We start from the raw sequence: 26808 nt of genomic DNA on the forward strand, positions 1-26808 counted from the left end.
TGCTGACTACATTTAAGGTGCAATTTCACTAAACAGCACAGAGCCTGGATGCTCTATTGCATAACTACTGAAAGGGGGAATATAAAACAATTTACGGCTTAACAACAATTAACGTAGCTGTTCCTTTTATTCAGATTTAGGGTATTATGGTATTACAGTTGTAAATTGTGAATAAAGTATTTCATCGAGTATAATATATTTTAAGTACCTAAATATTAATATTCATTATCTACTGAATAGGTAGGTTTACTTCATATTTTTTTATTTATATGTATATCTATACCATAAATGTTATATTTTTAATTTTAATAACCAAGCTATATCGGTTTATAGAAACATGGCTATTGTGCCAAGAAACTTCGTTCATATATCGATCGCCGCACCGCGCATCTCCCTCGCGTCGCGCCCAAACACCTCGAGTAAGTGCCGTGCAGCCATTATATCAAACGAAAAATCTCCCAAAAATGAGAGATTCTCTCATTTAGTTCAATATTAACGCGCAAAACGCTAAAACTATAATTCAAATAAACCGAATCACTATAAAACATGGGTGTATTGATATCGCGAAAATGGTTAGTTAATAGGGCACGCTAAAAATGTAAAAGAATATTTTATAGATTAATTGTAAAGAAGTCTTCCATTTAGAATTAAAGTGTAGAGTTAAAATACATGTCTTCCTGTTACGTCAATTTTTGACATAGTTATACAATATTGATAGTTAAAGAAATCAAAAATTGGGAATCAGTAAAACAAAATAGTTTTATACTATATTGTGAAGAAAAAGAATAGAAGATGATTAACTTAGGACGCATCAAGTTACCACCTTTCAAGAATGTGTTGGACGTGGCAATGCAGACCGTAAGACAGCAAGTGCCTGATAAACAAGGAGCACCACCACGACCTCCACAAAATGTCCGATTTGCAAACATGGGTAAGATATTTTTATTACATAAATCGAAACCTCATTTAACAAAGACAGCGTTCCTATATCAAGAAAAAAAGTTTATAGTAAAAAAATGTGTTAAAAATAATTATGGCAATGTAAAGGCAAATGTGGCCTTTCCATAAGTAATTAAAGGAGAGACAATGGACAATGAAATTGCTTGCAAAAAATTTATTGTCTTGTGATCCAAATGTTACCTACTTGTCTAATTCTATCTCTGTAACTATTTAGACATGGGTGAAAGCTGCGAGTTATCAACGATGAATGAAACAACTTCGCCCACATACCAGTCAACTAACCCTACTAACCCATTTCTCAGTGGAGATCTTCAGGCTGAAGATTCTTTTACCAGTTATCAGAACACTTATCCACAACAAGATGGGGCTCCAAGGTACGCTTAATAATAAAATAGATCCACTGTATCTAAGTAACAATTATATAAAACAAAAGAAAAATACAATAACCTTTATTTATTTTTTGTTCTTTCAGAACGCAAAGCATGCAGAGTGTTGACTTTTACGCTTCATCAGAAGAAGGTGGTTTCGAAGAGGGTGGCGGAAAACCCGGCGCTAAGATTAACGAATTCCAAGCCGCTTGGAATGTCACCAATGCTATTCAGGTACCTACTAACATTTTATGTAACTTTCAGAATTATTATTGACCCAACGAAGCGAGATCTCTGAGTCTACAAAATGCGCTTTTGTTCGTCCGTCCGTCCATCTGTCAAAGCCTCATAATTTCTAAACAAAACGAGAAAAACGCAGATTTTTTCTGCAACATTATTACAATTTACTTTAAATTTTTGTAAAACTTTAGTGTAAGTATTGATAGACGGCGCAGTGCTATCATTGGAAAATCGAAATAGGTCCGAAATAAGGATGCAAGGGTTTAGCTCGGCTGAACCACTAGTTTTAACTTAAACAAGATGTAACTAAATCATATTTTTTTACAGGGTATGTTCGTAGTATCGTTGCCTTTTGCTGTTCTGCAAGGAGGATACTGGGCAATAGCTGCCATGATTGGAATTGCCCATATATGTTGTTACACTGGCAAGATTCTTGTTGAATGTCTCTACGAAGACGACCCAGTATCGGGACAACGCGTTCGAGTTCGGGATTCTTACGTAAGCATTGCGAAAGAGTGTTTTGGACGTAAATATGGTGCTAGAATTGTTAACATCGCACAAATTATTGAACTACTCATGACTTGTATTCTCTACGTTGTCGTGTGTGGCGATCTCATGATCGGTACTTTTCCTGATGGCTCAATTGATACCCGATCTTGGATGATGCTAACTGGAATATTCTTGTTGCCGCTTGCTTTTTTAAAGTCTCTTACAAGCGTGAGCATGTTGTCTTTTTGGTGCACAATGAGCCACTTGATCATTAATGCAATAGTTCTCGGCTATTGCATTCTTTATATCGGCGACTGGGGTTGGTCGAAAGTTAAATGGTCATTAGATTTCGAAAATTTCCCAATCAGTTTAGGTGTGATTGTGTTTTCATACACATCACAAATATTTTTGCCTACTTTGGAGGGAAACATGGAAGACCGTTCAAGATTTGAATGGATGTTAAACTGGTCACATATAGCCGCAGCTGCGTTTAAATCTATATTTGGCTATTTGTGTTTTTTGACCTTTCAGAATGATACTCAACAAGTGATAACGAACAACCTCCGTTCAGCAGGTTTTAAAGGATTAGTAAACTTCTTTCTAGTAGTAAAGGCAGTACTAAGCTATCCTTTGCCATATTATGCTGCTTGTGATCTTTTAGAAAGAGTATTATTCAGAGGTAAACCAAAAACAATTTTTCCGCCTATTTACGCTTTAGATGGAGAACTAAAAGTTTGGGGTCTGGCTTGGAGACTCGGTGTTATCATGTTCACAATTCTAATGGCAATTTTTATTCCGCATTTCGCAATACTCATGGGCTTTATTGGCAGCTTCACTGGTACCATGTTGAGTTTTATATGGCCAGCTTATTTCCATATCAAATTGAAAGGCAATCAACTGGAAAGCACAACAATCGCTTATGACTATTTTATTATTGGGCTGGGAGTGCTCTTTGCTATTATTGGGATGTACGATGCTGGCTCGGCTCTTGTCAAAGCGTTTAAGATAGGTTTGCCGTTCTAATCAAAAGTAGTATTTAGATGATTGTTGAACTATTTTTAGATTTACGCGTTTTACTTCATGTATTAAAATTTAAAATTCCGCACAGTTGCGATAGGTCTAAAACGTTACGAACGCCAAATAACATCTAGTCTGTTGTGATTGAAATGAATGTAACTTAGAAACTCGTTTAGAACTAAGAAAAGATATTAACCTTAAAAATAAATATTACATTACGATGTTGAAAATGTCTTCCAATCATATTATATAGATTTATGTATATACGTAAATTTAGAAGGTTAAATTTATATTTACAATTATTTAGAGAAATCAAATGTCTTCCAAAAACAAATAATGTTCGAAATTCTTCGACAACGAAGTCTTCCATAAAATATATTATATATAACTGTTTAAGTAAAAATTGCTTAAATATAAGATAGGTTCCACGCCATTATTATGTGCAAGATAATAAACTTTTTAGATATTGATGTACACGGTCTTAAAATAAAACTGATATTTTAAATATGTATAAAATTTATTTCCATATTACATATTTCTTACTAGCGAAATTAATAAGATCTAAAGTTTTAATCAGTTAATCAGTTGTATAACATTAACTTGTTTGTAATGCTATCCTTAAAAGTTACTTCTTCATAGTAACCTATGGGTACCTACTTGATTGTTGGTGATTATATTATTATTATATTATATCATATAAAATCAAATATAGACAGTAATAATACATGTTGTTTTTGTCTAAACTATGGACGTTAGGAGGATCTGGCCTTAGAATTCAAGAAATAATATGCTGTTGAACAAAATATAGCGAATAATATTGATTCCGCGGTCCAGATCTAGGTGTCATTATAATATAAAGGAATTGCAAAAATGTTTATAAATAAGAAATTGTAATGTATCCTGGTAGTAGGTCTTTTAAGAATTAATGATTTGTTTTATGTTAATAATATAACATACCTAAAACAAATTATTAATTCTTAGTAGGTATACAAGTATCTATAATAAAATTGATAGTTATACCATATTTTATTGCTTTGATCAAAATTGTAACGTATACCTATTTGTAACTATGCTATCATTTTGTTTTATTTGATAATTAATAAAATAAATCAACGTTTATCCTACTGTCAAAATGAAGTGAAGACGGTTTAGTCAAACTTGGCCTTAATACGCATATTTTTGCGAAAAAATAATAGGGTCACCAAAAACTCCTAATTTCCTGACAATAAAATAATAGATAATAACCTAATACATCAAAAAATCTTATACATTTAATTACCTATCATCATCATCATGATCAACCCATCGCCAGCTCACTACAGAGCATGGGTTTCCTCTCAGAATGAAGGGGTTTGGCCATAGTCTACCACGCTGGCCAAGTACGGATTGGCAGATCTAAATAAATGGTAAATGGTAGGTGAAAATGTTTTTGTCTTTCATGTAGGTAGGTAGTTGTTTATTTACGCTTTATTTACATCATACACGTATCTAGAAATGTAATCAACTGCAATAATGTTTTTTAAATACCTACGCATGTATTGTGATGACAATGGATTCTAAGTGTGTATTTTAAATATTACAAAATGTTATTCGATTATTGCGTTTTATTTTCACCACCTATTATAGTAAAACAACCTACACTACTACTTTATAACAGTGAATTCCTTTATGTAGGTAAGTAGATATGTAGTATACTTAATTATTTTTTTCTTTAAAAAAGAATATTAGCCATGTTAAATGACTGATATTCCCCTTTCCTCTCCAACTAAGCGTCAAGCTTGTGCTAGGAGTAGGTACGACAATAGTGCAATGGGCGGGGTTTGAACCGTCGACCTTTCGGTTTTCAGTCCACTCCTTTACCGGTTGAGCTATTGAGGCTCTAAATTACTTACACATATTATTATATTTGTATAAATAAGTATCTACCTAAATGGTTTCTAAATATTTTTATACACCAAAGGTCTACTTATAAAATGGTTTGGCTGTTGATTTTAAAAATGTATAACAAACCATTAAAAAAATTGAGCAATTAATAATTTTAATTGGAATAACACAGCCTCCGCCGCGATGATTTCAAAATGGACGTCTCGATTCGCGCGCGCTTTTTGCTCGCATTTTGTGTTGGCTACCTGCAGATGACGGTAATGATCAAAATGATTCCAATTTAATTTTTTTACTTAAGTATTTTATCTACTGGTATATACTTAATATTATATATTCGAAAATATGTCTGTCTGTCTGCTAGCTTCACAAAACTTTCGTTTAACCGATTTTAACTTTTGGTCTCGGAAAATTAAAGAGTTCCCACAGAATTAAAAAAAAAAACCTAAATAGGTACCTCCTTAATTTACACACTATAGCCTATACATACCTATCTATAAGTACGTGACAGGTCGAGATGGCAATCGGGGTATGAGGCGGGGACACCCGCACGTCGCCCGCGCTATCCCACACTGGATTAGCGCGGGGGCTGTGTGGATGTGCGGGGCGTCATTACCCCGATTGGCATCTCGACCTGTCGCGTACAAACCTACGCATTGCAAGAAATAAGCTTAATTTTTTGTCATATTTCAACCAGTCTTCTTACAATATTCGCAACCACCCTTGCTGCTTGGAACCAAACGAAAACCTGACACTAGCGATGATCATCGATGCCTTCGAGATCTACGGTCACGACCCTACCGATAAACTGGATAACCTCTGGCTTTATCAGCACGAGATGATGAGGGTCAAAACTGCTGAGGACCAAGTAAGTTGACAAAGGAAAACGACCCTGACCTGTACTGTAGGTACCGTACTGTACGTAGGTAGTACTACGTACTGCCGTTAAAAACCCCCAAAATGGCTTAAGTAGGCCGTAGGCCCTTAAGGTTTAAGGGTGTCTGGCAGGTGGTTGCCAGTTGCAACGATACCTACTATCCGGAAATGCATGACGAGATTTATAATACTATTCCGAAGAAAATATTAAAAAATTTGACTTTATGCTTTGACGTGAAATTCTTTAACACCTTTGTTACCTGTTACGTCCCAAAACCACCATGATCCAAACTTCTTAGTCGCTGATCGTTCCTCCCTGTGTTGGGGACAATACGCAGAGAAACTTTCAGCTTTTATAAAATAACGAAGATCTGGCACTCGCATGTTCTTAGTCCAATTTCTCGTGACACAAAATCTCTACCAAAACATTGTGCGTGCACATTCAATATTTTTTATGTACTACCTAATAGTAATTAAGTATTTTGTAAAAAGAAATAATATTGAGAGCCATGAATGTTAAATGTTCGATTTGTCATAGTTATGTACCTATTTATCAATAAATTTTATTATTTCAGTATATGATAAATGAGCGTGTTCACGTGGCGACCGATCATTTAGGACGCTTCATCAAACTACACATACAAGAATTAAAAGTAGGTACAGCTTTCCTCCATATTATGATTGTATAGGTTAAAAAAAAGATTCCGACGAATTGAGAACCTCCTCCTTTTTTTGAAGTCGGTTAAAAAGGCAATTAGGTACAATGTAATAAACTTATATTTATATAAATAACTAGCTGCCCCGGCGACCGTACTTCGTACCGCCTAACAGTCGATTCAACAATTTCTCTCCGTAAGAATCATCCTCGTACTTAAAAGAATATTATAAAAAAAGAATTAGCGAAATAGGTTCAGCTGTTTTCGAGATTTGCGATCAGCAACACATTTAGCGATTCATTTTTATATATAGAGATGTAAACTTGGTTAGTTGTGAAAATCATAGAAAGTTTAAAAATAAGGAATTAAGCAAAAGAACTTAATTGTGTTTCAACTAAGTAGGTACTTATGTATGTAAAATAATGTAATGTAATTGTGTAAAGTGTGAGTACCTAGCTACTAGAAAAATAGAATCTGTATTTATATTATTTTTCAGTCAATAAAAGGCTTATTTTTATACCGTTTTCAAAGGTCCTTCTAATAACTCTGGACGACGTTATCGACAACATGTTGACTATGTACGAGAATCATAACTCAATTGCAGCAGAAAGGAAAGCTACTTACACCGGAGGTCCTGTTCCAATGGAGTTTTATGTCAGTCAAGGTAATTTAGTTCATATTTATCAACGCGAACATTTTCTAAAGTTATGTTAAAAATTAGTCCCATATGGGCGCCAAATTTTTAGTCCCCACATTAGTTGAGTGTCAGTCTTAAACTAGTCAAGTGCGAGTCCAACTCGCACACAAAGGGTTTCATAATTCATACCATCGTATAGGAATTAACATATGGCGACCATTTTGAAATTTGTAGTATTTTTTATAGCGGCAATAGAAATACACATTCTGTGAAAATTTTAGCTCTCTATCTGTTATGAGATACAGTCCGCTGACAGACAGACAGACAGACGGACGGACGGACAGCGGAGGCTTAGTAATAGGGCATAATCCTGTTGGCACCCTTCGGGTACGGAACTCTGAAAATTTAATGCAATTAAATTGCCTCATTACATAAAGTATGTTTTTCAGAATTTTACTGCGGCAAAAACGTGTACATTTTCTTCTCCGAGCTCTACAGTGACATCTACAATATGGGCAAAGGACTGGCGCCGTATTGCAAAGATCGTTCGTTCGTCTTCCTAGGATTCCTTCACTATCACGACGAACAAAAGTATTACCTGATAGATGATCCGAGCATATCCTTCCCGACGGATAACTACTTGCACGGACTCGAATGTCACATTGGTATTTGTATATTTAGGTAACAAAACTTTCAAACAACTGCCATTTTAATACGGTTTCCGCTCCAATTTTAAAATAGGTACCTTCAAGTCAAGAGTTAAGCATCTGCTAGGCAAGCGCGCTCTATATCTGCATTGCATCATCACTATAGCCAGCAGGTCTGATTGCATCAAAGCGCTGGTCTATAAATAAAAAATTAGACAATAAGTAATAATTACAACTCTCTGGTGAACTCTCAGGCATGCAGGTTTCTTCATGATGTTTTCCTATTTAATTTCTTAAAACGCACATGTACCTAACTCCGAAAAGTTAGAGGTCCCGGGATCGAACCCCCGACCCCCGAATAACCACTAGGCTATCACCGTTTCCACATTTGAATTATTCATTTGAAGACATGGCTTGACTTTCTGTGATAAATGCAGGGTTATATAAACCCTAGACTTGAAAGGGAATTTTTCAAGTCGTTCTTTAGAATTTAAGTAGGTATGTATGTAGGTAGATACTTTTGTTCTAATAAAATATTTCACAGATTTCCATTCAAAAAATTAATGCAAAGGGAGAGAGATGTTTCTACTCTGCCGAAGGCGATAGTAAAGTGTGGCCTGATCATGTACAAGCTTCCACCGCTGACTGCCGCATCATGCATCATTACTTCTGGATCCTTCATCTTGGACTTCAACATACAGGGACTCCGATATCGGCACTATGATTATTTATTGGTAATTTATTTCATCATCATCATCATGATCAACCCATCACCGGCTCACTACAGAGCACGGGTCTCCTCTCAGAGTGCGATGGGTTTAGGCCATAGTCTACCACGCTGGCCATGTGCGGATTGGTAGACTTCACACACCTTTGAGAACATTATGGAGAACTCTCAGGCATGCAGGTTTCCTCACGATGTTTTCCTTCGCCGGTAAAGCAAGTGATATTTAGTAAATTAAAACGCACATAACTCCGAAAAGTTAGAGGTGCGTGCCCGGGATCGAACCCCCGACCTCCGATTAGAAGGCGGACGTCCTAACCACTAGGCTACCACTGCTCATTTTTTACTCACTGGTAATTTATTTACTTTCACATTATTATGTAACTACCTACTTACCAGTGACATTCGTTCGAGTTATCATTAAACCCTTCGTCGGCTCACTACTGAGAACGGGTGTGCTCTCAGAAAGAGAAGGATCTGGTCATACACTGGCCAAATGCGGACTAGCACACTTCACACCCGTTTGAAGCATTATGGTGAATTCTCAGGCGTGCAGGTTATCTCACGAGGTTTTTCTTCGCCGTTAAAGCTAGGTATATTTTAAATGCTTAAGACGCACGTAACTCCAAAAAGTTAGAGATGCGTGCCCGGGATCGAACTTCCGGCCTTCCACTAGGCTATCACTGTTTTTTGAGTAGTATCTCCAAATTGTATTTTTATTACCGAATAACTCGCCATTATGAAATTTGAAACTTTAAGGACCTACGAGTAGGTCCTTATTTTTCGTGTATAAATGCTTATGGATAACACATAGCCGAGTAGGCACGGAGGTTATGTTGGACTCTTACCGATTAAAACCCCATGGTGTTCCACGCATCACCTGAAGACTACACTCGTTCGCGACAGCCGACAACCTAGCCAGCGGTACCTCCCAAGGAGAGGGCCTGATTTACCCACAGGAGGCTAACTAGGCTAGAGCCTAGGGCGCAAAGGACGAGAGCTTGTCGTTGCAACCCACCCCTTATCCCCCTCAATGACCTTATAGCAGAATTTCACCATAGGTGAGCCTGAAAATTAACATGTCTAAGACCAAAATCATGTCTAATACTCACACTCACAGAGCGTTGTCTCTGTCGTTGAGACCGACAAAACGTCACATAGGTATGAGTGACAGAGACACGCTCTACGAAACCGCTATCTCTTCCTAAAGGTCGATGTACAATATTTCCTGCCGGGTACTGTAAATCGATTTTAACGTTACCAAAGACGCTATAAATCGCTGATAGTTAGGTACAGTACGCGGCAGAAAGTAATGTACATCGGCCTTTAGAATTACATTTCGGCTTTGTAGAGCGTTTTCTCTGTGACTCATACCTATATGACGTTTTGTCGGTCTCAATAACAAATCTGCATTCTCCTTCTAAAGGTCGACGTACATTACCTTCTGCCGCGTACTGTACACACGTAATGTTTCAGACAACACCTAACGGCAATACGTATTACACAAAGGAACCGCACACGCCACTCGTTTGCGACCATCACGTTTGCGAATGGAATTACACTAACCATTATGGTGGTAAGTAATTTCAGGTGAAATATAATTATCCCTATTCCCTACCTACATAAAATTTCTTTTATTAGGAACCACCGCACTTAGGCTACCTAAGTGAATTATCTAATAATAATCCATACTAATATTATAAATGCGAAAGTGTGTCTGTCTGTCTATCTGTCTGTCTGTCTGCTAGCCTTTCACGGCCCAACCGTTCAACCGATTTTGAAGAAATTTGGTACATAGATAGCTTGCATCCCGGGGAAGGACATAGGCACAGACATAGTATTGTACCTACGGTACCGTAGGTACAATATATTATTTCGGTGGACATAGGCTACTTTTTATCCCGGACAATCACAGAGTTCCCATAGGATTTTTAAAAACCTTAATCCACGCGGACGAAATCGCGGGCGTCATCTAGTAATGTATATTTTTAACCGACTTCCAAAAAGGAGTTCTCAATTCGACCCGTTTTTTTTATGCTGTATAATGCTGATGGCTGTACCATTACAGGGTGTCATATGTGTATTTCTACAAAAAAATGTTACAGGTCCGTTCCTTATCCCCGGAGATCCCGGCACAGGAATAGTCCCTGTACCTCCGTACATAGAACCCACGCCAAAGCCTGATGAACCAGACGAGCACGAGGAAAATATTACCGTACCTTGTAAGTCGAACGATCATTAAAAGTCGGTCAAGTGTGAGTATGTCTGGCGCACCAAGGGTTCCGTAAAGGAGGATACGTATAATTAATTATTTGTTAAAAAATAATCTACAAACAAGCAAAACGACACATTTAAAATTAAAACTCGTATAGGTATTTTTGTCGTGGAATTCTGACGTTTCAATTTCATGTTAAGGATCTCAAATGAAGTTTGACCATTCCCTCTCCCTTATCTTCGAAATTACTAAAAGTTTTGAAAAAAAATATACCGAAAATAGTTCATTACTTTAGGTTATATAGGAAAACCTACCTATAAGAAGTCTCTCAATATTGTGCGTACAAACAAACTTACATACATATTCATCGTACTGAACCCTCTACTCGCGTCAACTCGCACTCTGTTTTTTTTAAAGTCAAAGAGTCCTAAAATCCAAATGGTCGACGGTTCAAACCTTACCCGTTGCACTCTTGCATAGTAAAAAGATAGTGATGCATGACATGGATAGTATTCTTAAAAAAAATACATTTTAATTGTTTTTAGGGTTCCGTACCTCAAAAGGAAAAACGGAACCCTTATAGGATCACTTTGTTGTCTGTCTGTCTGTCTGTCTGTCCGTCTGTCTGTCAAGAAACCTACAGGGTACTTCCCGTTGACCTAGAATCATGAAATTTGAAAGGTCTTATAGCTGACATTTGGGGAAAAATCTGAAAACCGTGAATTTAGGGTTAGATCACACAAAAAAAATTAAATTGTGGTCATGAACTAATAATTACTATTTTCAACTTTAGAAGTGAGTGACTATATCAAGTTGGGTATCATATGAAAGGTCTTTCTTTACCTGCACATTCTAAAACAGATTTTTATTTATTTTTATGCATCATAGTTTTTGAATTATCGTGCAAAATGTCGAAAAAATACGACAGTAGTACGGAACCTTCATTGCGCGAGCCCGACTCGCACTTGGTCGGTTTTTTTTCTGAGATAACCACAAATTCACGGTTTTCGGATTTTTTCCTTTACTTGTGCTATAAGACCTATAGTGCGCGACAGGTTGAGATAGCAATCGGGGTGGAGACGCCCCGCAAACCCGCACAGCCCCTGCGCTGGAAAGCGCGGGTGTGCGGGGCGTCCCCCCGTCTCACACCACCATTGCCATCTCGACCTGTCACGTACTATACCTGATCATGATTCTAGGTCATCGGGAAGTACTCTATAGGTTATCTTGTCAGACACGACAAACAGACAGACAACGAAGTGATCCTATAAGGGTTCCTTTTTTCCTTTTGAGGTACGGAACCCTAAAAATGGTGTCTGAACTTTTGGTATTCCACAGATATTTTAGAAGGCTGTCTATTCATGTACCCGCCCAACTATGGTTCGATCGCCGGCAAGAGTTACTTGGATACCGTAGAGCTTCACGATGATAGATTTACTTGCAGCGCCGCAGGAGGAAGCAAGGTACGAGTGCATATAGTTATACGCTGCGGGTCGAGATGGCAATCAGGGTATGAGGCGGGGGTCGCCCCGCACACCCGCACGTCACCCGCGCTGGGCTGTGAAATCGCACCTGGGACCTTCCACTAGTAAGACCACAGCGCTCACCACTATCCCTATTCTGCGACAGATCTTGCTTGAACTATACATTATTTGTTTTTAATTCTATTCAATGATGAAATTACATAGATATTGTAATATTGCACATCCATACTTAATATTATAAATGCGAAAGTGTCTGTTTGTCTGTCTTTGTCTTTTCACAACCCAACAGTTTAACCGATTTTGATGAAATTTGGTACAGAGTTAGCTTACATCCCGGGGAAGGACATGGGCTACTTTTTATCCCGGTAAACAGTAATATTATAAACGCGAAAGTGTGTCTGTCGGTCTGTCTGTCTGCTAGGTTTTGACGGCCCAACAGTTTAACCGATTTTGATGAAATTTGGAGCAGAGTTAGTTTACATCCCGGGAAAGGACATGGGCTACTTTTAATACCGGAAAATTAAAGTTCCCACGGGATTTTTAAAACACCTAAATTCAAGCGGACCAAGTGGCGGACATAATCTAGTAAAAAATAATATCTCCTTCCGACTTTGGAATAACTAATTTGTTTCATTAAACAGGGTCTATATTGGTATCCACAATGGATGGGTGCTACGCCCCACCACCCGTATCCGTCAATAATGGATGAGAAAGGCGCCTTTGAGCCTCCAGGGTCTTTCTACCCACATGAGAGCTACGAAATAGGAGAAGATGACATAACAGAAAATTAGGTAGTTATTTACCATTTTTATAAAATAAGTGAATAAAATTTTGAAAGATACATTTTCAAGTTTGATTTATTTACCTTTTACATTTTTTTATTTTTGAGTTATTTATCATTTAAGACATTTTTTTGTAAAGTAAAGAAAATTTTAACGATAAATTTGCAAGTTTTATTAAAATGCCTTTTAATTTATATTTAAACTAGCTTACGCCCGCGATTTCGTCCGCGTAGACTACACAAATTTCGAACCCCTATTTTATCACCTTAGGGGTTGAATTAAAAAAATCCTTTCTTAGCGGATGTCTTCGTCATAATAGCTATCTGCATGCCGAATTCCAGCCCGATCCGTCCAGTGGTTTGAGCTGTGCGTTGATAGATCAGTCAGTCAGTCAGAAGTCAAGATTTACGGAATTCTGGCAAGATAATTGAGATCAGAACTCAATCATTCAGACAGGTTTGCGCAGTTAAAATAACATTGTACTTTTAAAAGTTTACTTAAAATCATTGACAGTTTGTAATATTACTACTTACACATTTAATAAAAAGCAATAAACAAAATAATAAATATTATTGTTTACATAGTAACTACAAGTGTCTAGTCATTATAGGTTATTTCATTGCGCGTAACATTATTAAAGCTAAGGCTCGACACCTACGTGGAGCGGGGCGGAACTGCGGAGGTGTGTTCAGTCGACCATCTGATTGCATGCTGTGCTAAACACATCTCCGTTTTGGTGGATGCCCGGCCTTAAAAATAACATATAGAAGTTATTTGTAAACTTGATTACTTATAAAGAATAAAACTTTATAAAAAAATGTTCTACTTTTTAAAGATAACTTTCCAAATAGCTCTTTTCATATCGACTGCCTTTTAACAAGCAGAAAAACGATGGTGTACCTGATTTTAATACATAATGCTTCATCTTCAAGATGTCACCCAATTTATTGGTCGGATCAACCACGTGTGGCATACTGTCCGAGCCTTCGTAATAAAGATTAATTTTTCCAATACTGTATGTATTTTTGTCATCCCAAGGTGCGGGGAATATTTGTTCTAACTGGTTTAAGAGCGGCACATTTTCTGGGCACGCTCTAATAAAATCAGTCTGTTGGTACTCTGGATATAGCAGCAGAACGGGCCACTTCAAAATGCCGTCTTCTAAATGAACTATTGCATCTTGGGCACCAGGTATACAGGGCTCTAGCTTAGACAAGTCAATGTCGTCTTCATCCTCACAATTAGATATTTTTATTCCTCTACCAACAATAGCTTCAATAACTGCTTGTTTTGCTGCATTTCTTTTGTCTTCTAAGACCTTCTTCTTTCTTTCATCCCGCTCTTGAATCATCTTTTTCTTTTTGGCTATGTTAAGAAGTTCTATCAATTCTTTATCCTTTGATTGCGTTTGTAGTAATTTTTCGCAGTGTTCTATACACGTATCGTATTTCGCGACTGCAAGTGCTGATTTGGCTGCCCGTAAACGAGCTCTAGCATGGTCTGGCTTAAACGACAATGCACGTTCACTATCGAATAAGGCTGATCGGTAGTTCAATAAATGAAATTGGGCCGCCCCGCGGTTGTTATACAAGCTAGCATTGATTTCTGCATCGTCAGATTTAACTTTAATTCCCTCTGTGTACCTGTAAGAAATAAGATTGCTAAGATTGATCACGCAAGCGTCCTTACAATTTACGTAAGACAATCCAAAAAGTATCCAAGTGAAAGTTTCTATCGGAAGTCACATAACACTTATCCACAAGAAACTATGTAAACTATACGAAATACGAGTCCGACGCAGATCTTAAAATTACACTACGGCAGCATTTTATCTCCTTTGCACGTTTTCCAGTATGACTTCAAACAGTTCCTTGTACAAATCGTGAACACATTCAGTCTGCCATGTTAACACCGACGCGACGGCGACGTGCTATGTCATCGTGACGTGTCATCTCAGGTTCCAAGCCCAAATACGTGATTTTACTCACCCCAATATCGCCAATCTGTAATTCTTATGCTTAAAGTTGAAATTCCCATCTTCCTTATAGTTAGTGGCCAATTCCAGTGATGTGTTCTCTGCAGGATCAAACTTCAGCTTTGCCAGGCCCTCAGCAAGTGGGGACAGTTCACCATTCTCTGGAGTCGACTTCATGAAGAATGGATGCTTCTCCATTTCTTCCTGAAAAAAAATTGTAAATGTAAAACTGAATTAGGTTAGAAGCAAGCCTAAGTAATAGAATAGAGGCATCTCTTTTAACAATTACGCTATTACGATTCCGCATTAACACTACCATATTATATATTTTTTTTTAATTTACAGACTCTTGGCTGCAATCAGACCTGGTGGCAAGTCATGATGATGATGGCAAGGCCTAAGATGGAGCGCCATTGCCTAGCAGATGCCTACAACCCATATTATAATTGGAGGGGAAAACTGATGCTGGAAGGGTGTTCCAAATCTTAGCAGTTAGATTAGAAATGATTATATTAACACTATATTGTTTCATTTTTCATTACGCTACACATTTCCCTGTATGAGGCCTAATTAGGTATATAGTTATAAACTGTATAGTATCATAATACATTGAAGTAGGTATGTGCTAGCAATATTTTATTCTATTGAAAATCCAAGAATGCTGTCTGTGGTGAAATATGAGAATTGAGAGGAGCATTAAGTTTAGTGTTACAGTGGGGCCGATTCGCTTTCACACAATCTCTAAACCTAAACTAAATTAACAGGTCTACATCTAGTGCTATCCTTTTCTGCAAGCAACATTATGAAAGGGATAGCAATAGATTTAGACGTATCATTTTAGTTTAGTTTAGAGATTGTGTACAACGGAATTAGCCACATTGAATATATAAATGGTTTAGTAATGTAGTAAGTGAGATAATAATTTTATTGAAGTTATTTTATATTTCTATTTTTAGGGTTCTGTACCAAAATGGTAAAAACGGAGCCCTTACTTGAGAGCACAGCTTTCATCATCATCAACCTAAACCTGGCTAATGAGCCAGGGTTAATATATATAGATAAAGCCAGGGTAAATAATTAATTATTATTGAATAAACATGAATAAACCATGTTTATTAATGAATAAACATGGTTCTCCTCTTATAATGAGAATGGCTTAGCCATAGTCCATCACGCTGGCCAAGTGCAGATTGCTAGACCTCACAAACTTCAGAGAACATTATGGGCTAACTCTCGGGCATGCAAGTTTCCTCACAATGTTTTCCTTCACCATTAAAGCAAGTAATATTTAATTGCTTAAAACACACGAAACTGAGAAAAGTAAGAGGTGCATGCCTGGTATTGACCCCCTGAACTCATCAAATGAGAGGTTGACCCCTTAACCACTAGGCCTTATCACCACCAGTCAAAGCATAGATTAAATCAAAAACTATTATGCATAAAAATAAATAAAAATCTGTTTTAGAATGTACAGTTAAAGCCCTTTCATATTATGATACCCCACTTGATATAGATAACTATATCAAGTTATCATTTGAAAATACTAATTATAATTACTTAGTTCATGAACACATTTTAATTTTTTACTCTTGTGATGTAACCACAAATTCACGGTTTTCGGAGTTTTCTTTTTACTTGTGCTATAAGACCTACCTACCTGCCACAACTAAGTGATCCTATAAGGGTTCCTTTTTTTTTGAGGTACGGAACCCTAAAAATTGAGCAGTCTGCACCAAAGGAGATCGCCCGTGCAGAGATAGCTTGCATACCGGAAAGGGAGATAGGCTACTTTTTTCCCGGAAAATAAAACAGTTCCCAAAGGATTTTTAAAAACTTAACTGACATCATCATTTGTTTTCATAAACGTGATAGGTAGCTAAAAAATAAAATAAAAGTTACTGAAACTCTTGTTAATAATCCACCATACCTCCCAGCGGTCCTCTGGCCATCCCTCAGTATATCGTTTTTTTTCCAAACTATCAATAAAATCATCAAGTTCCTTATCCAGCTTATGGCAAAGAGCTATTCTTTCTTCCTCAGTCATCGATGTTTTCGATTGATCTACTTTTTCACTCATTTTTAATAAGTAGGCATATAAATCAGTGATTATTTTCCGATAACCAATAGCTTTTAGGTACGCATTCACGTGTCCATTATAAGGCTGCTATATATAAATTACTATTGAAATTTGAAAATAGCATTTCGCTACACACACAGAAAATCAAATGCAAATTATTGCTAACTTGCAAGTTGCAAAGAAATAATTCAATTTGAAAAATGAAAATACAGCCGATCACAGAGTACTTTTATATTTTGTTCTCCATTTCTCCATGGTTCTCTAACAGCGCCCCGCTGTCAATGTCATTGAAGTGCCATTGAAGTGCCAAGAGAGCACAAGAGAGGCTTGTCGCTCGCACTGTTTATCTCTATGTTTTCTATGGACATAATTTCGTATAGTGATTATATACTCTTTGGTAATCCGAAGTCCGACCATTGTTGATTGTTCGGTGTTCGGCATTCATCGGTGGCATTCATACCCATATGTTAAAAGTACTCTGTGATTCATACCGAGTAGGTACCGACAGAAAAAAACCTAAAAAGTTTGCAATAAAATGTTTGTAACCTGAGTTTGCAACAGTTTGCATTTTAAAAAGAAAAATTCTAATTTGTACAACAACCCAACCATTGTCTTTTGAGTTGAGACTTCTTAAATCAATAACTCAGTATTTAAAAATTATATTGATCAAAAATTGAGATTAACTGAAACAAGAAACTGACTACAGTGAAAAGTTTATTATTTTCGATTAGAACTATTAATGAATTATTTTACTAGCCATGTCAGATGCGTGGGAGGAAATTCAAGCTGTGAAAAGCAAGCGGAATAGTTTAAGAGAGAAGTTAGAGAAGAGGAAGAAAGAAAGGCAAAGTATTCTTGGTGCAACTTTGGCCAGCGACAAAAATGAAGGGACGCCGGTCACCTCATCAAGTAGAGACAGAGCGGTTGGAAATCCAGCACCAGTCAAAACTGACAGTAAATCTACTATTTATTCATACAGAAATAGCTATCCTTGTGATTTCATGAGTGTGAATTTAGATTTTTTTAAATTAAAAAAGTAGCCTGTGTAACTCTGGGATTCAAGCAATCTTTCTACCAAATTTTATCAAAATCGGTTAACCAGATGGGTTGTTAAAAGATAACGGCAGACAGACACACACTTGCATTTGTTAGTATTGGGGCCGATTCTCTAGTACACAATCTCTAAACTAAACGAAATTAACAGGTCTAAATCTAGTGCTATCCTTTTCAGCAAGCAACATCATGAAAGGGACAGCAATAGATTTAGACGTGCTATTTTAGTTTAGTTTAGAGATTGTGTACAAAGGAATTAGCCACATTGTAAAGCTCAAGTGTTGAATTTTTGAAAAGACTAGCTTATGCCCGCGACATCGCCCGCGTGGACTACACGAATTTCAACCGCCTATTTTGTCTCCTTAGGGGTTGAATTTCCAAAAATCCTTTTTAGCAGATGTTATGATGCAGATAGCATCATAGCAGCTATCAGCATACCTACCAAATTTTAGGCTAATCCGTCCAGTAGTTTGACTTGTACATTGTGTGTTGATAGATCAGTCAGTCTTTTTTATATTTTTAGATCAGAAAATTAACTAACATTTATTTCATGTTCATTTTTAGCTCCCATAGATAAATCTAAGCCAGTTCTCTCAGCATCCCTAGAAGTGAGGTTACTACAAGTGCTGTCAGACATGCAGTTGCAACTGCCGGCAACAGCCAGCGCTTTGTTGCCAGGCTTGGGTGATGTTGATACTGGCATTGTTGCCAGTTTATTACAGAAGTTTGCCACTCAGAAGCTTATTGTGTAAGTATTCATATTTTATAGTAAGTGTTAAGAGATAAGAGCCAGTAGTTGTCTTACATGAAATAAATGAATTTTGATTTCCCAAGATATAATAAAAAGTAACATGTGTCAAACTTATCATTCAAGGTATCGCATCACTATCTATATTATAAATGTTAAAATGTTGGTTTGTCCTTCAATCATGCTTAATGGGAGCACAAATCCACTTAATTTTCGCATGGATATAGTTAAGATCTGGAGAGTGACATAGGCTACTTTATATCCTGGAAAATCAGAGTTTTCGCAGGATTTTAACAAACCCAGATCTATGCAGACAAAGTTACATGCATTAGAGTACAGAATATAATATATCAAGCACATTACTGTAGTAGTAATATGAAATAGTAATACAAATAACAAGCAGTAACTACTTATGAATAGTTTTACAATAGTAACATCTCATGTATCAGAATCAATGAATCTTGAATGGACTAAAAATTAAGCTGTTTCATGTAGGTAACTAAATTTAGAGTATCTGCATCCTTTTCTTTTTAATATTGCTAAAAAATGGCCAGAACATGAATTTTACATTTAAAAACTCTAAATTTAGTGTACGCTACAAATTTAAACTATAGGCTCACGACTGGCAGCTTAAGTCACACGGTTTGACAGCTCTAAATTAAATTTGAAACTGTCAGTGTCTTTTTCATATTACATTAGTAAGAAGAGGATGTGAATACTCTAAAATTTAGGTGCGCTTAGAATCAGTACCACTATTGTAATATGATTACAAATTTTGAAATTTCTACTGTTATAAACTTTTCAAATCAAAGATTAGTTTAATCCTTTGTTCACAGAATCAAAGAAAGAACAGAAAGCACAACAGATGCCAGCATAGAAGTTGTGAGCGCTGAATGTGTGAGACTGGCGGCAGTTTTAGCTGCTCTTATGGAGGAACAGTCTGCCCCTGCCAAGAGAAGAAAAGGTATCATCTAAATCTCTAGATATTTTCTCTTTAGATCTCTAGTTATTTTTCACACACACAAATCTCGTTTTTGCTACATTTCTGGTGCCAGTAAAATTTATTCATTCATTCAATTCAATGAATTTTAATAAAGATCTTTAAACAAAATGCTATTATAATAATATAGAAAATGTGTTACCGAGTCGTTCACTTCATTTTTTGATTTTTCTTTAGAAATAGTTGGTTTGCTACTAGGTGCCTTTTTAAGTTCAAACTAAAATAAATTAAATACAACATCTCTACATAATATTTATTTATTGCAGGTGATAAAAAGATAGAGGAAGGACCAAATCCAAAAGTTTCTAAAACCACAACAGATGAAAAGAAAACAGGGAAAGACAATACAGACATTATGGTTGCTATTTTAAAATATCTGTTTAATTCTTTCTTAAAACTATTGAGTATAGACGTTATTTTATGATTTTTTATTTTAATTCTTTTACACAATAATACTTTGCAACAACGTGTTTTTTGAAATCCTGTGGGAACTCTTAGGGTGAGGATCTATAGAGCGCACTCTGTGACTCTGACTTAGCTTAGACTTAAGGCAGAGTTAAAACAAGACGGAGCAATATCTCTCACATAAATCTGTCTTGTTTTAACTCAATCTTGAGTCTGACCTAAGTCAAAGTGCGCTCTATAGATCTCAGCCTTAGATTTTCCGGGATAAAAAGTAGCCTACATCCATCTCCTGGATGTAAGATATACAAAATTTCGGCAAAATCGGATGCAGGATCAATGCAACTGCAAAGGTAGCAAACAGCCTGACAGACAAACACACTTTTACATTTAGTATGGGCAATTTTTTCTTTTTGTAGTCTTTGCTGGCAATGCCTTCAAGTAGAGAGAAAGCAGTGAAAAGGGTTGGAGAAGAAATCATGGACCTATTGAGCAAACCCACAGCCAAAGAGAAATCACTTGCTGACAAATTCAAGAGTCAAGGAGGTATGATGACTGGGCCGTTAAAATTTTAAAATTTCCGGAAAACAACTGAACACACCTTAGCGATAAGAACGCCTTTTGTACCTACTTATTAAGATTTCTTTTTGTAACCTGTCATTTGTGTTTCTGTGGTGCAATAAAGTAAACTTCTGCATCAGTAGTTAAGTTAATAATCTCTTTGTTTGGCATCTTCCAATCCAATCAAATCAGCCTATATGCTTATTATTCTGGATATAGGCCTTTACAAGAGCGCGGCAACAAACACAGTCCTTTGCCTTTCTAATTTTTTGTAAATTTAGTGATATTCATCAGCATGAATCATATTTTGCTTAGTATGTTGTACCTACTGGTACTTTATTCAAATTTTTCACTGATAACAAGAAACTGAAGAAATAATGACTTTTGTATAAAAATATTGACTGATCCCAAAATAATAAGTTGAGCCCAAAAAGCCCAATTTTTTACCTTATAATCTTATTTAAGAACCATCTAAACCATGTCTATTTATGAAAAAAACCGCAATTTTAAGAAGTTACACTTCATGATTTTTTTGTACAAGTTTGATTCTACGAAAATTTAAGCTTATAAATTGAAAATATGCAGAATATATTTAATCAGATATGTTTACTATATATTTATGGTGAAATCTTGGCTCAAATAATGACTAATTGCCGTTTAGCAGCACTGTGTGCCTAAACAAATATGTTTATTGTTTACTCTAATAGGTGCTCAAGTAATGGAGTTCTGCCCGCACGGCACGCGCGCGGAATGTGTTCGTGCGTTCAAGAGCCCAGGCGGTGAGCCCGGCGGCTACACCTGCAAGAAGCTGCACTTCAAGAAAATCATCCAGAGCCACACGGACGAGAGCCTCGGAGACTGCTCCTTCCTCAACACTTGCTTCCACATGGATAGCTGCAAGTTAGTACCTAGTGTTAGAGAAAGTTACAGTTGCCTATGGAGAATTCGCAAGCAAGTTTCGTCACATGATTCTTTGCTTTAATAGCAAGGGTATTTAATATGGTATTTTATCCTTTTTTGAAAAGTGTCTTAATTTGATCCTAAAGTGATGATAATAAACTACCAAGAAATTAACAAAAAATTATTCAATCTATAAGTACAATAAAAATGCATTTTGCATTTCAAATTTCGCCGCGAAAACGCTACCCGCCATCTTTTTAAGTACATGAGCTATCATGACGTCACACGGATTGGTAAGTAACGGTGTTTTCTTAGTGAAATACATTACAATTTCAATCCATGTGATGTCACAGTCAGAATAAAAAAACAAACAGATAAAAAAGTGAAATCTTTAAAATGAGTTATACAATTCATTATATTATAATTTAATAAACTGAAATTAACATTTGCCGATTGCTATTACTATCTTGTATATACATTTTAGATTTTTTTCTCGCTTGGTGTAAAATATCGTATTGCTTTAAATGCAAATAGCTTCCCCAAACCCCAAACCCTTAGGTTTAGTAATTGATATTAATAGTGTCTAAAAATATAATTTAGTACTATCATTTTGTTTTTAGGTATGTTCATTATGAAGTAGACAATACTGATCCTAACTTAAACGCGAACAAATTAATCGCAGAAACTGTTATAAAAGGAAGTCACAATGGTAAGCCATTTTTCTGTTCGCTCTGAAACCAAACATTCTTAAGGAACCAATTTTAAACAGATTTTTTTTTGTTAAAGGTACCAACGTAGCTCCAAAACAGGATGGAGTGCTAACCTTGACACCACCCCAGTGGATTCAGTGTGATTTGAGATATTTAGACATGACATTTTTAGGTAAGAAGTGACATTATACCTACTCACACGTCTTGGAGTGACAAATTGTGAAACCAACCCCCTTCAGAACCTTTGTTAAAATCTAGTGGGAACCGCCCCTTAAATACCGCATGTTAAGGTAACATGCGGTTATTCTATGGATGGATTAAGGAAATTTCCGGAAAGGCGGCAACGCATTGTGGTTATTTCTTATGCTGCAAATATTAATGGTAATCACTTAACATCAGGTGACCCGCGTAATCATTTGCTCGCTATTTATACAAAAAAATTAAACAGACCAAAATGACAGGTCAAAACGAATTGCTACCCTTTTCATAATGCTCCACCAGAAAAGAAAGCATTGACCTGTCAATTTAGTTAGGTTTATCAGATTGTGTGAATGATAAGAGCGTGGATTTGACTGATTCCAGCAAAGCGCGGGTCTGCAATTGGGTATTTGACTCCAATTTTTTTATTACTTTATTATAAACTAGGATAAAAATAATGACGTAAACTGAATAAACTAATTAAATCGATCAAATAACAAAAAGTTATAAGCATTTAAATATTTCTGATTAGACAGAGATAGCGATATAGAATTTTGACGTCACACCTCACTAATGCCATAGTAGCTTCGTGCGGTTTCACTTCTAAAATTATTTACCTATTTGTATAAAAAAATATTCTATTGTGTACAGCACCAGGCACATTGGCATAGTTTAACTAAAGCTAACTTTGGTAGGGAAGTTCGCGGTGATAATGGCGGATCCGCCGTGGGACATCCACATGGAGCTGCCGTACGGCACCATGTCCGACGACGAGATGAGGTGCCTGGGAGTGCCGCAGCTGCAGGACAGCGGTCTTATCTTCCTATGGGTGACCGGTCGGTAAGTTTTCCTAGCTACCATTGTTTGTACGAGAGCCGATGTGCGCTTAAAATAGGAAGATCTCGCTCTAAAGTTTTAGACTGCTGATAAGACTACCTTTGCGCACTTTATTTTCTATTAGATGATGCCCACGACTTCGTTCGCGTGGATTTAGGTTTTTAAAATCCCATGGAAACTCTTTAATGTTCCAGGATAAAAAGTAGCCTATGTCCTTCCCCGGGATATTAGCTAACTCTGTACTAAATTTCATCAAAATCGGTTGAACGGTTGGGCCGTGAAAAGCTAGCAGACAGACAGACACACTTTCGCATTTATAATATTAGTATGGATTAATTGTTTCTGTTGCTTGTATGTTAATGTTTTGTGTGACGATAAATAATTTATCTATCTATCGTAACTGTCGAAGCTTAGTGCTACGTACTATAAAATACGAGGAAAATCAGTACGTCAAATGAATTCCCGCCGCAGGGCTATGGAGCTCGGTAGGGAGTGTCTGAAGCTGTGGGGCTACGAGCGCGTGGACGAGCTGATCTGGGTGAAGACCAACCAGCTGCAGCGGATCATACGCACCGGCCGCACGGGCCACTGGCTCAACCATGGCAAGGAACATTGTTTGGTGAGGGATTATGTATTGGCTATGGAGCTCGGTAGGGAGTGTCTGAAGCTGTGGGGCTACGAGCGCGTGGACGAGCTGATCTGGGTGAAGACCAACAAGCTGCAGCGGATCATACGCACCGGCCGCACGGGCCACTGGCTCAACCATGGCAAGGAACATTGTTTGGTGAGAGATTATGTGTGTACTTATTTATCTCTGGTCTTGTGGAAGGTTATGCCGTGGCTAGTTACTACCCTACCAGCAAAGCCATACTGCCAAGCGATTTAGCGTTCTGACACGGTGCCGTGTAGAAACCAATAAGGGGTATGGGAGGGGCAATACACGCACAACAGACGGAAACGTTTAAGTGCGGAAACCAGCCCAGAGCGAAGAAAGAAAGAAAGGGTTATGGGTTTAATAAAACCGCTATACCACTTCCAAGTTAGCCTGCTTCCATCTTAGACTGCATCGTCAGTTAGTAACTGACACTTACCACCATGTGCGATGACAGTCAAGAGCTACCTGTACCTTGTAATCAAATTATAAAAGTTTTGTTCCAGGTGGGGATGAAAGGCAACCCAGACAATCTGAACCGTGGCCTAGATTGTGACGTCATCGTGGCGGAAGTACGCGCGACGTCGCACAAGCCTGATGAAATCTACGGCATTATTGGTAGGTAATTCCTTTTAATTTCGTCTCGGAAAATCAAAGTTTCCACGAGATTTAAAAAAACCGGCCAAGTGTGAGTCAAACTCGCGCACCGAGTGTTTCGTACTACGGTATGAAACCCTCGGTACCGGCACCGGTACGGTACTCGGTATTTTTTCAAAAAAATAGTCGTATTTTATGGACATTTAGCAGGATAAATCAAAAACTATTATCTATAAAAATCTTATGTTGGTATTGTAATCTTACTTTGAAAGTTGAAAATACCTACCTGCTAATTATTTGTTATAAATTTTAACCATCCATGTTTACTTTTTAATTACTACTTTTTTTTACAGAAAGGTTGAGTCCTGGCACACGAAAAATAGAATTATTTGGTCGCCCACACAATATTCAACCTAACTGGTAAGTGAAAGTAGTTTTATTTAGCCTCTTTGTAAATCCATATCTATGTATATTGTATATATACTAATATAAACTAGATCTTGCCCGTTATTTCGTCCGTCCACGTCTCGCATGAACTGTCTTTTCCCGTGGATTTTCTAAAAAAATCTTTCATACAAACCTTGTATTGACAAATACAAATAACAAAAAAAACTATCCAATTTGGTGTAGTCGTTCGGAAGTTATACACGTACATACATATCGATTATCGGCGATTCATTTTTATGTAATCTAAAGGCCGATGTGCATTAATTTTGGCCGCGTACTGTAGTAACATTCTAGCCCTAAGGTAGCCCTATATTTCTATGATTTCACGTTACCATAGCCTAATATTTGACTTAATATCCTCATTGTGTGTGTATTTGACATAGTATCCTCATCCGAACCAGTGGTAAATTAAACTAGTTGACTATTCAAAAGCACTTGAAAAAGTTTACTCGAATAAAAATATGTTCTATTCTATTCTATTAATTTGCTACACCCCTTTCTTTCAAATTCAAATTTCTTTATTGCGAATATGGGTAAACAGTGCAGATATTACAAAACAAACCTATCTTTTAAAACCATTTTACTGTATTTGATAGGATAACCCTCGGTAACCAAGTAGACGGCGTCCGCTTGGTGGATCCCGAGCTAATAGTCGCCTTCAAGAAGAGATACCCCGACGGCAACTGCATGGCGCCGCCGCCGCCCGACCCGGGCCTGCCATAGCCCCATACTTAGCCGCGTTCACATTGTGCAACTGTCTTGCACTATACTCTATTCACAGAAAGAAGTTCGTATGGTGCTCTCTCTGTTACGTAATCCCATACAAATGACAGAGCCTAAAATCTCCGTGGGCGTTAACCATTTTGAGTCACCAACCAAAACCTCGTTCACAAATGCCATTTTTTGCTATTCTCTATAGTCTAAGATTTTTTGACTCTCATAATTTTTCATAAATCGATTGTACCAATAGAAGATTATATTTTTTTTGCAAAATTTTATTAATATAAATATAATAATATAATAATATTAATTATATATTTTTTGGAAAACAATCACAGCCTGTAACTGTATTGTCGAGGCTACAGGTTTTCTGCCAGATTTTGCACGTGACTACGTATCTTTTTACAAAGGTAGCAATATTTTATTTTATTATTGTAAGACGAAATATTTTATTTGTTTTAAACATTTTTAGCAATGAATTAATAGTTTTCTTGCATAAGTATTTGTAAATAAATACAGTATTTTTAATATTTTATTTTATTTATATTATTTTACATGCATTCCAATGTAGTGTCAATTTGAAATTAGTTAGCATAGCAAGTATTCAATTTCTAAGTTTGAACAATATGTGTGCGTTGCGACCGTTTCACACAGCAAAGTAAAACTCCCTTCATCATGATCAACCCATCGCTGGCTCACTACAGAGCACGGGTGTCCTCTCAGAATGAGAAGTGATTTGGCCATAGTCTACCACGCTGGCCAAGTGCGGATTGGCACACTTCACACTCCTTTGAGAACATTATGAAGAACTTTCAGGTATGCAGGTTTCCTTACGATCTTTTCCTTCGCCCTTAAAGTAAGTGATATTTATTGATAACTTAGAACGCACATAATTCCGAAAAGTTAGAGGTGGCGTGCCCGTGATCGAACCCCCAACTTCCAATTAGGAGGCGGA

The 26808-nt window shown here is 36.9% G+C and overlaps 4 protein-coding genes across 4 annotated transcripts; 3 read left to right on the forward strand and 1 right to left on the reverse strand.

The window, feature by feature from the left end:
* Positions 1 to 383: 383 nt before the first annotated feature.
* On the forward strand, positions 384 to 4669 carry VGAT (vesicular GABA transporter). Its single transcript, XM_034970617.2, has 4 exons — positions 384 to 931; positions 1175 to 1334; positions 1433 to 1562; positions 1896 to 4669. Exons 1-4 carry the CDS (start codon positions 793 to 795, stop codon positions 3078 to 3080), a joined length of 1614 nt encoding a protein of 537 aa, XP_034826508.1. The 5' UTR covers positions 384 to 792; the 3' UTR covers positions 3081 to 4669.
* A 471-nt stretch (positions 4670 to 5140) lies between these two features.
* Positions 5141 to 12985, forward strand: LOC117983977 (uncharacterized). Its single transcript, XM_034970620.2, has 10 exons — positions 5141 to 5215; positions 5653 to 5823; positions 6407 to 6484; positions 7019 to 7151; positions 7574 to 7805; positions 8316 to 8505; positions 9972 to 10071; positions 10601 to 10717; positions 12049 to 12173; positions 12836 to 12985. Exons 1-10 carry the CDS (start codon positions 5153 to 5155, stop codon positions 12983 to 12985), a joined length of 1359 nt encoding a protein of 452 aa, XP_034826511.1. The 5' UTR covers positions 5141 to 5152.
* Positions 12986 to 13453: 468 nt separating this feature from the next.
* Positions 13454 to 17298, reverse strand: Dpit47 (DNA polymerase interacting tpr containing protein of 47kD). Its single transcript, XM_034970622.2, has 3 exons — positions 16879 to 17298; positions 14965 to 15155; positions 13454 to 14619 (listed from the first exon to the last, which is right to left on the reverse strand). The coding sequence occupies exons 1-3, from the start codon at positions 17026 to 17028 to the stop codon at positions 13806 to 13808; spliced, it is 1155 nt and encodes a 384-aa protein (XP_034826513.1). The 5' UTR covers positions 17029 to 17298; the 3' UTR covers positions 13454 to 13805.
* A 191-nt stretch (positions 17299 to 17489) lies between these two features.
* Mettl3 (methyltransferase like 3) lies at positions 17490 to 26385 on the forward strand. Its single transcript, XM_034970616.2, has 13 exons — positions 17490 to 17982; positions 18646 to 18829; positions 19666 to 19793; positions 20096 to 20187; positions 20651 to 20777; positions 21500 to 21692; positions 22313 to 22401; positions 22479 to 22574; positions 23296 to 23440; positions 23909 to 24056; positions 24596 to 24707; positions 25040 to 25106; positions 25730 to 26385. Exons 1-13 carry the CDS (start codon positions 17787 to 17789, stop codon positions 25854 to 25856), a joined length of 1704 nt encoding a protein of 567 aa, XP_034826507.1. The 5' UTR covers positions 17490 to 17786; the 3' UTR covers positions 25857 to 26385.
* Positions 26386 to 26808: the final 423 nt, after the last annotated feature.

Source organism: Maniola hyperantus, chromosome 7 (genome assembly GCF_902806685.2).
Source record: "Maniola hyperantus chromosome 7, iAphHyp1.2, whole genome shotgun sequence".
Taxonomy (NCBI): domain Eukaryota; kingdom Metazoa; phylum Arthropoda; class Insecta; order Lepidoptera; family Nymphalidae; genus Maniola; species Maniola hyperantus.

Bases quoted from the DNA above. Each gene is read 5' to 3' on its own strand.
- VGAT (XM_034970617.2), top strand. From the start codon at position 793: ATGATTAACTTAGGACGCATCAAGTTACCACCTTTCAAGAATGTGTTG. The intron at 932-1,174 runs GTAAGATATTTT...GTAACTATTTAG, and splicing joins TGTCCGATTTGCAAACATGG to ACATGGGTGAAAGCTGCGAG. The intron at 1,563-1,895 runs GTACCTACTAAC...ATTTTTTTACAG, and splicing joins ATGTCACCAATGCTATTCAG to GGTATGTTCGTAGTATCGTT.
- LOC117983977 (XM_034970620.2), top strand. From the start codon at position 5,153: ATGGACGTCTCGATTCGCGCGCGCTTTTTGCTCGCATTTTGTGTTGGC. The intron at 8,506-9,971 runs GTAATTTATTTC...GTAATGTTTCAG, and splicing joins GGCACTATGATTATTTATTG to ACAACACCTAACGGCAATAC. The intron at 12,174-12,835 runs GTACGAGTGCAT...TTCATTAAACAG, and splicing joins GCGCCGCAGGAGGAAGCAAG to GGTCTATATTGGTATCCACA.
- Dpit47 (XM_034970622.2), bottom strand. From the start codon at position 17,028: ATGAGTGAAAAAGTAGATCAATCGAAAACATCGATGACTGAGGAAGAA. The intron at 15,156-16,878 runs GTATGGTGGATT...ATTTTTTTTCAG, and splicing joins GGCCAGAGGACCGCTGGGAG to GAAGAAATGGAGAAGCATCC. The intron at 14,620-14,964 runs GTGAGTAAAATC...TATTTCTTACAG, and splicing joins TACAGATTGGCGATATTGGG to GTACACAGAGGGAATTAAAG.
- Mettl3 (XM_034970616.2), top strand. From the start codon at position 17,787: ATGTCAGATGCGTGGGAGGAAATTCAAGCTGTGAAAAGCAAGCGGAAT. The intron at 22,575-23,295 runs GTAAGAAGTGAC...TAACTTTGGTAG, and splicing joins TTTAGACATGACATTTTTAG to GGAAGTTCGCGGTGATAATG. The intron at 24,057-24,595 runs GTGAGGGATTAT...GTTTTGTTCCAG, and splicing joins ATGGCAAGGAACATTGTTTG to GTGGGGATGAAAGGCAACCC.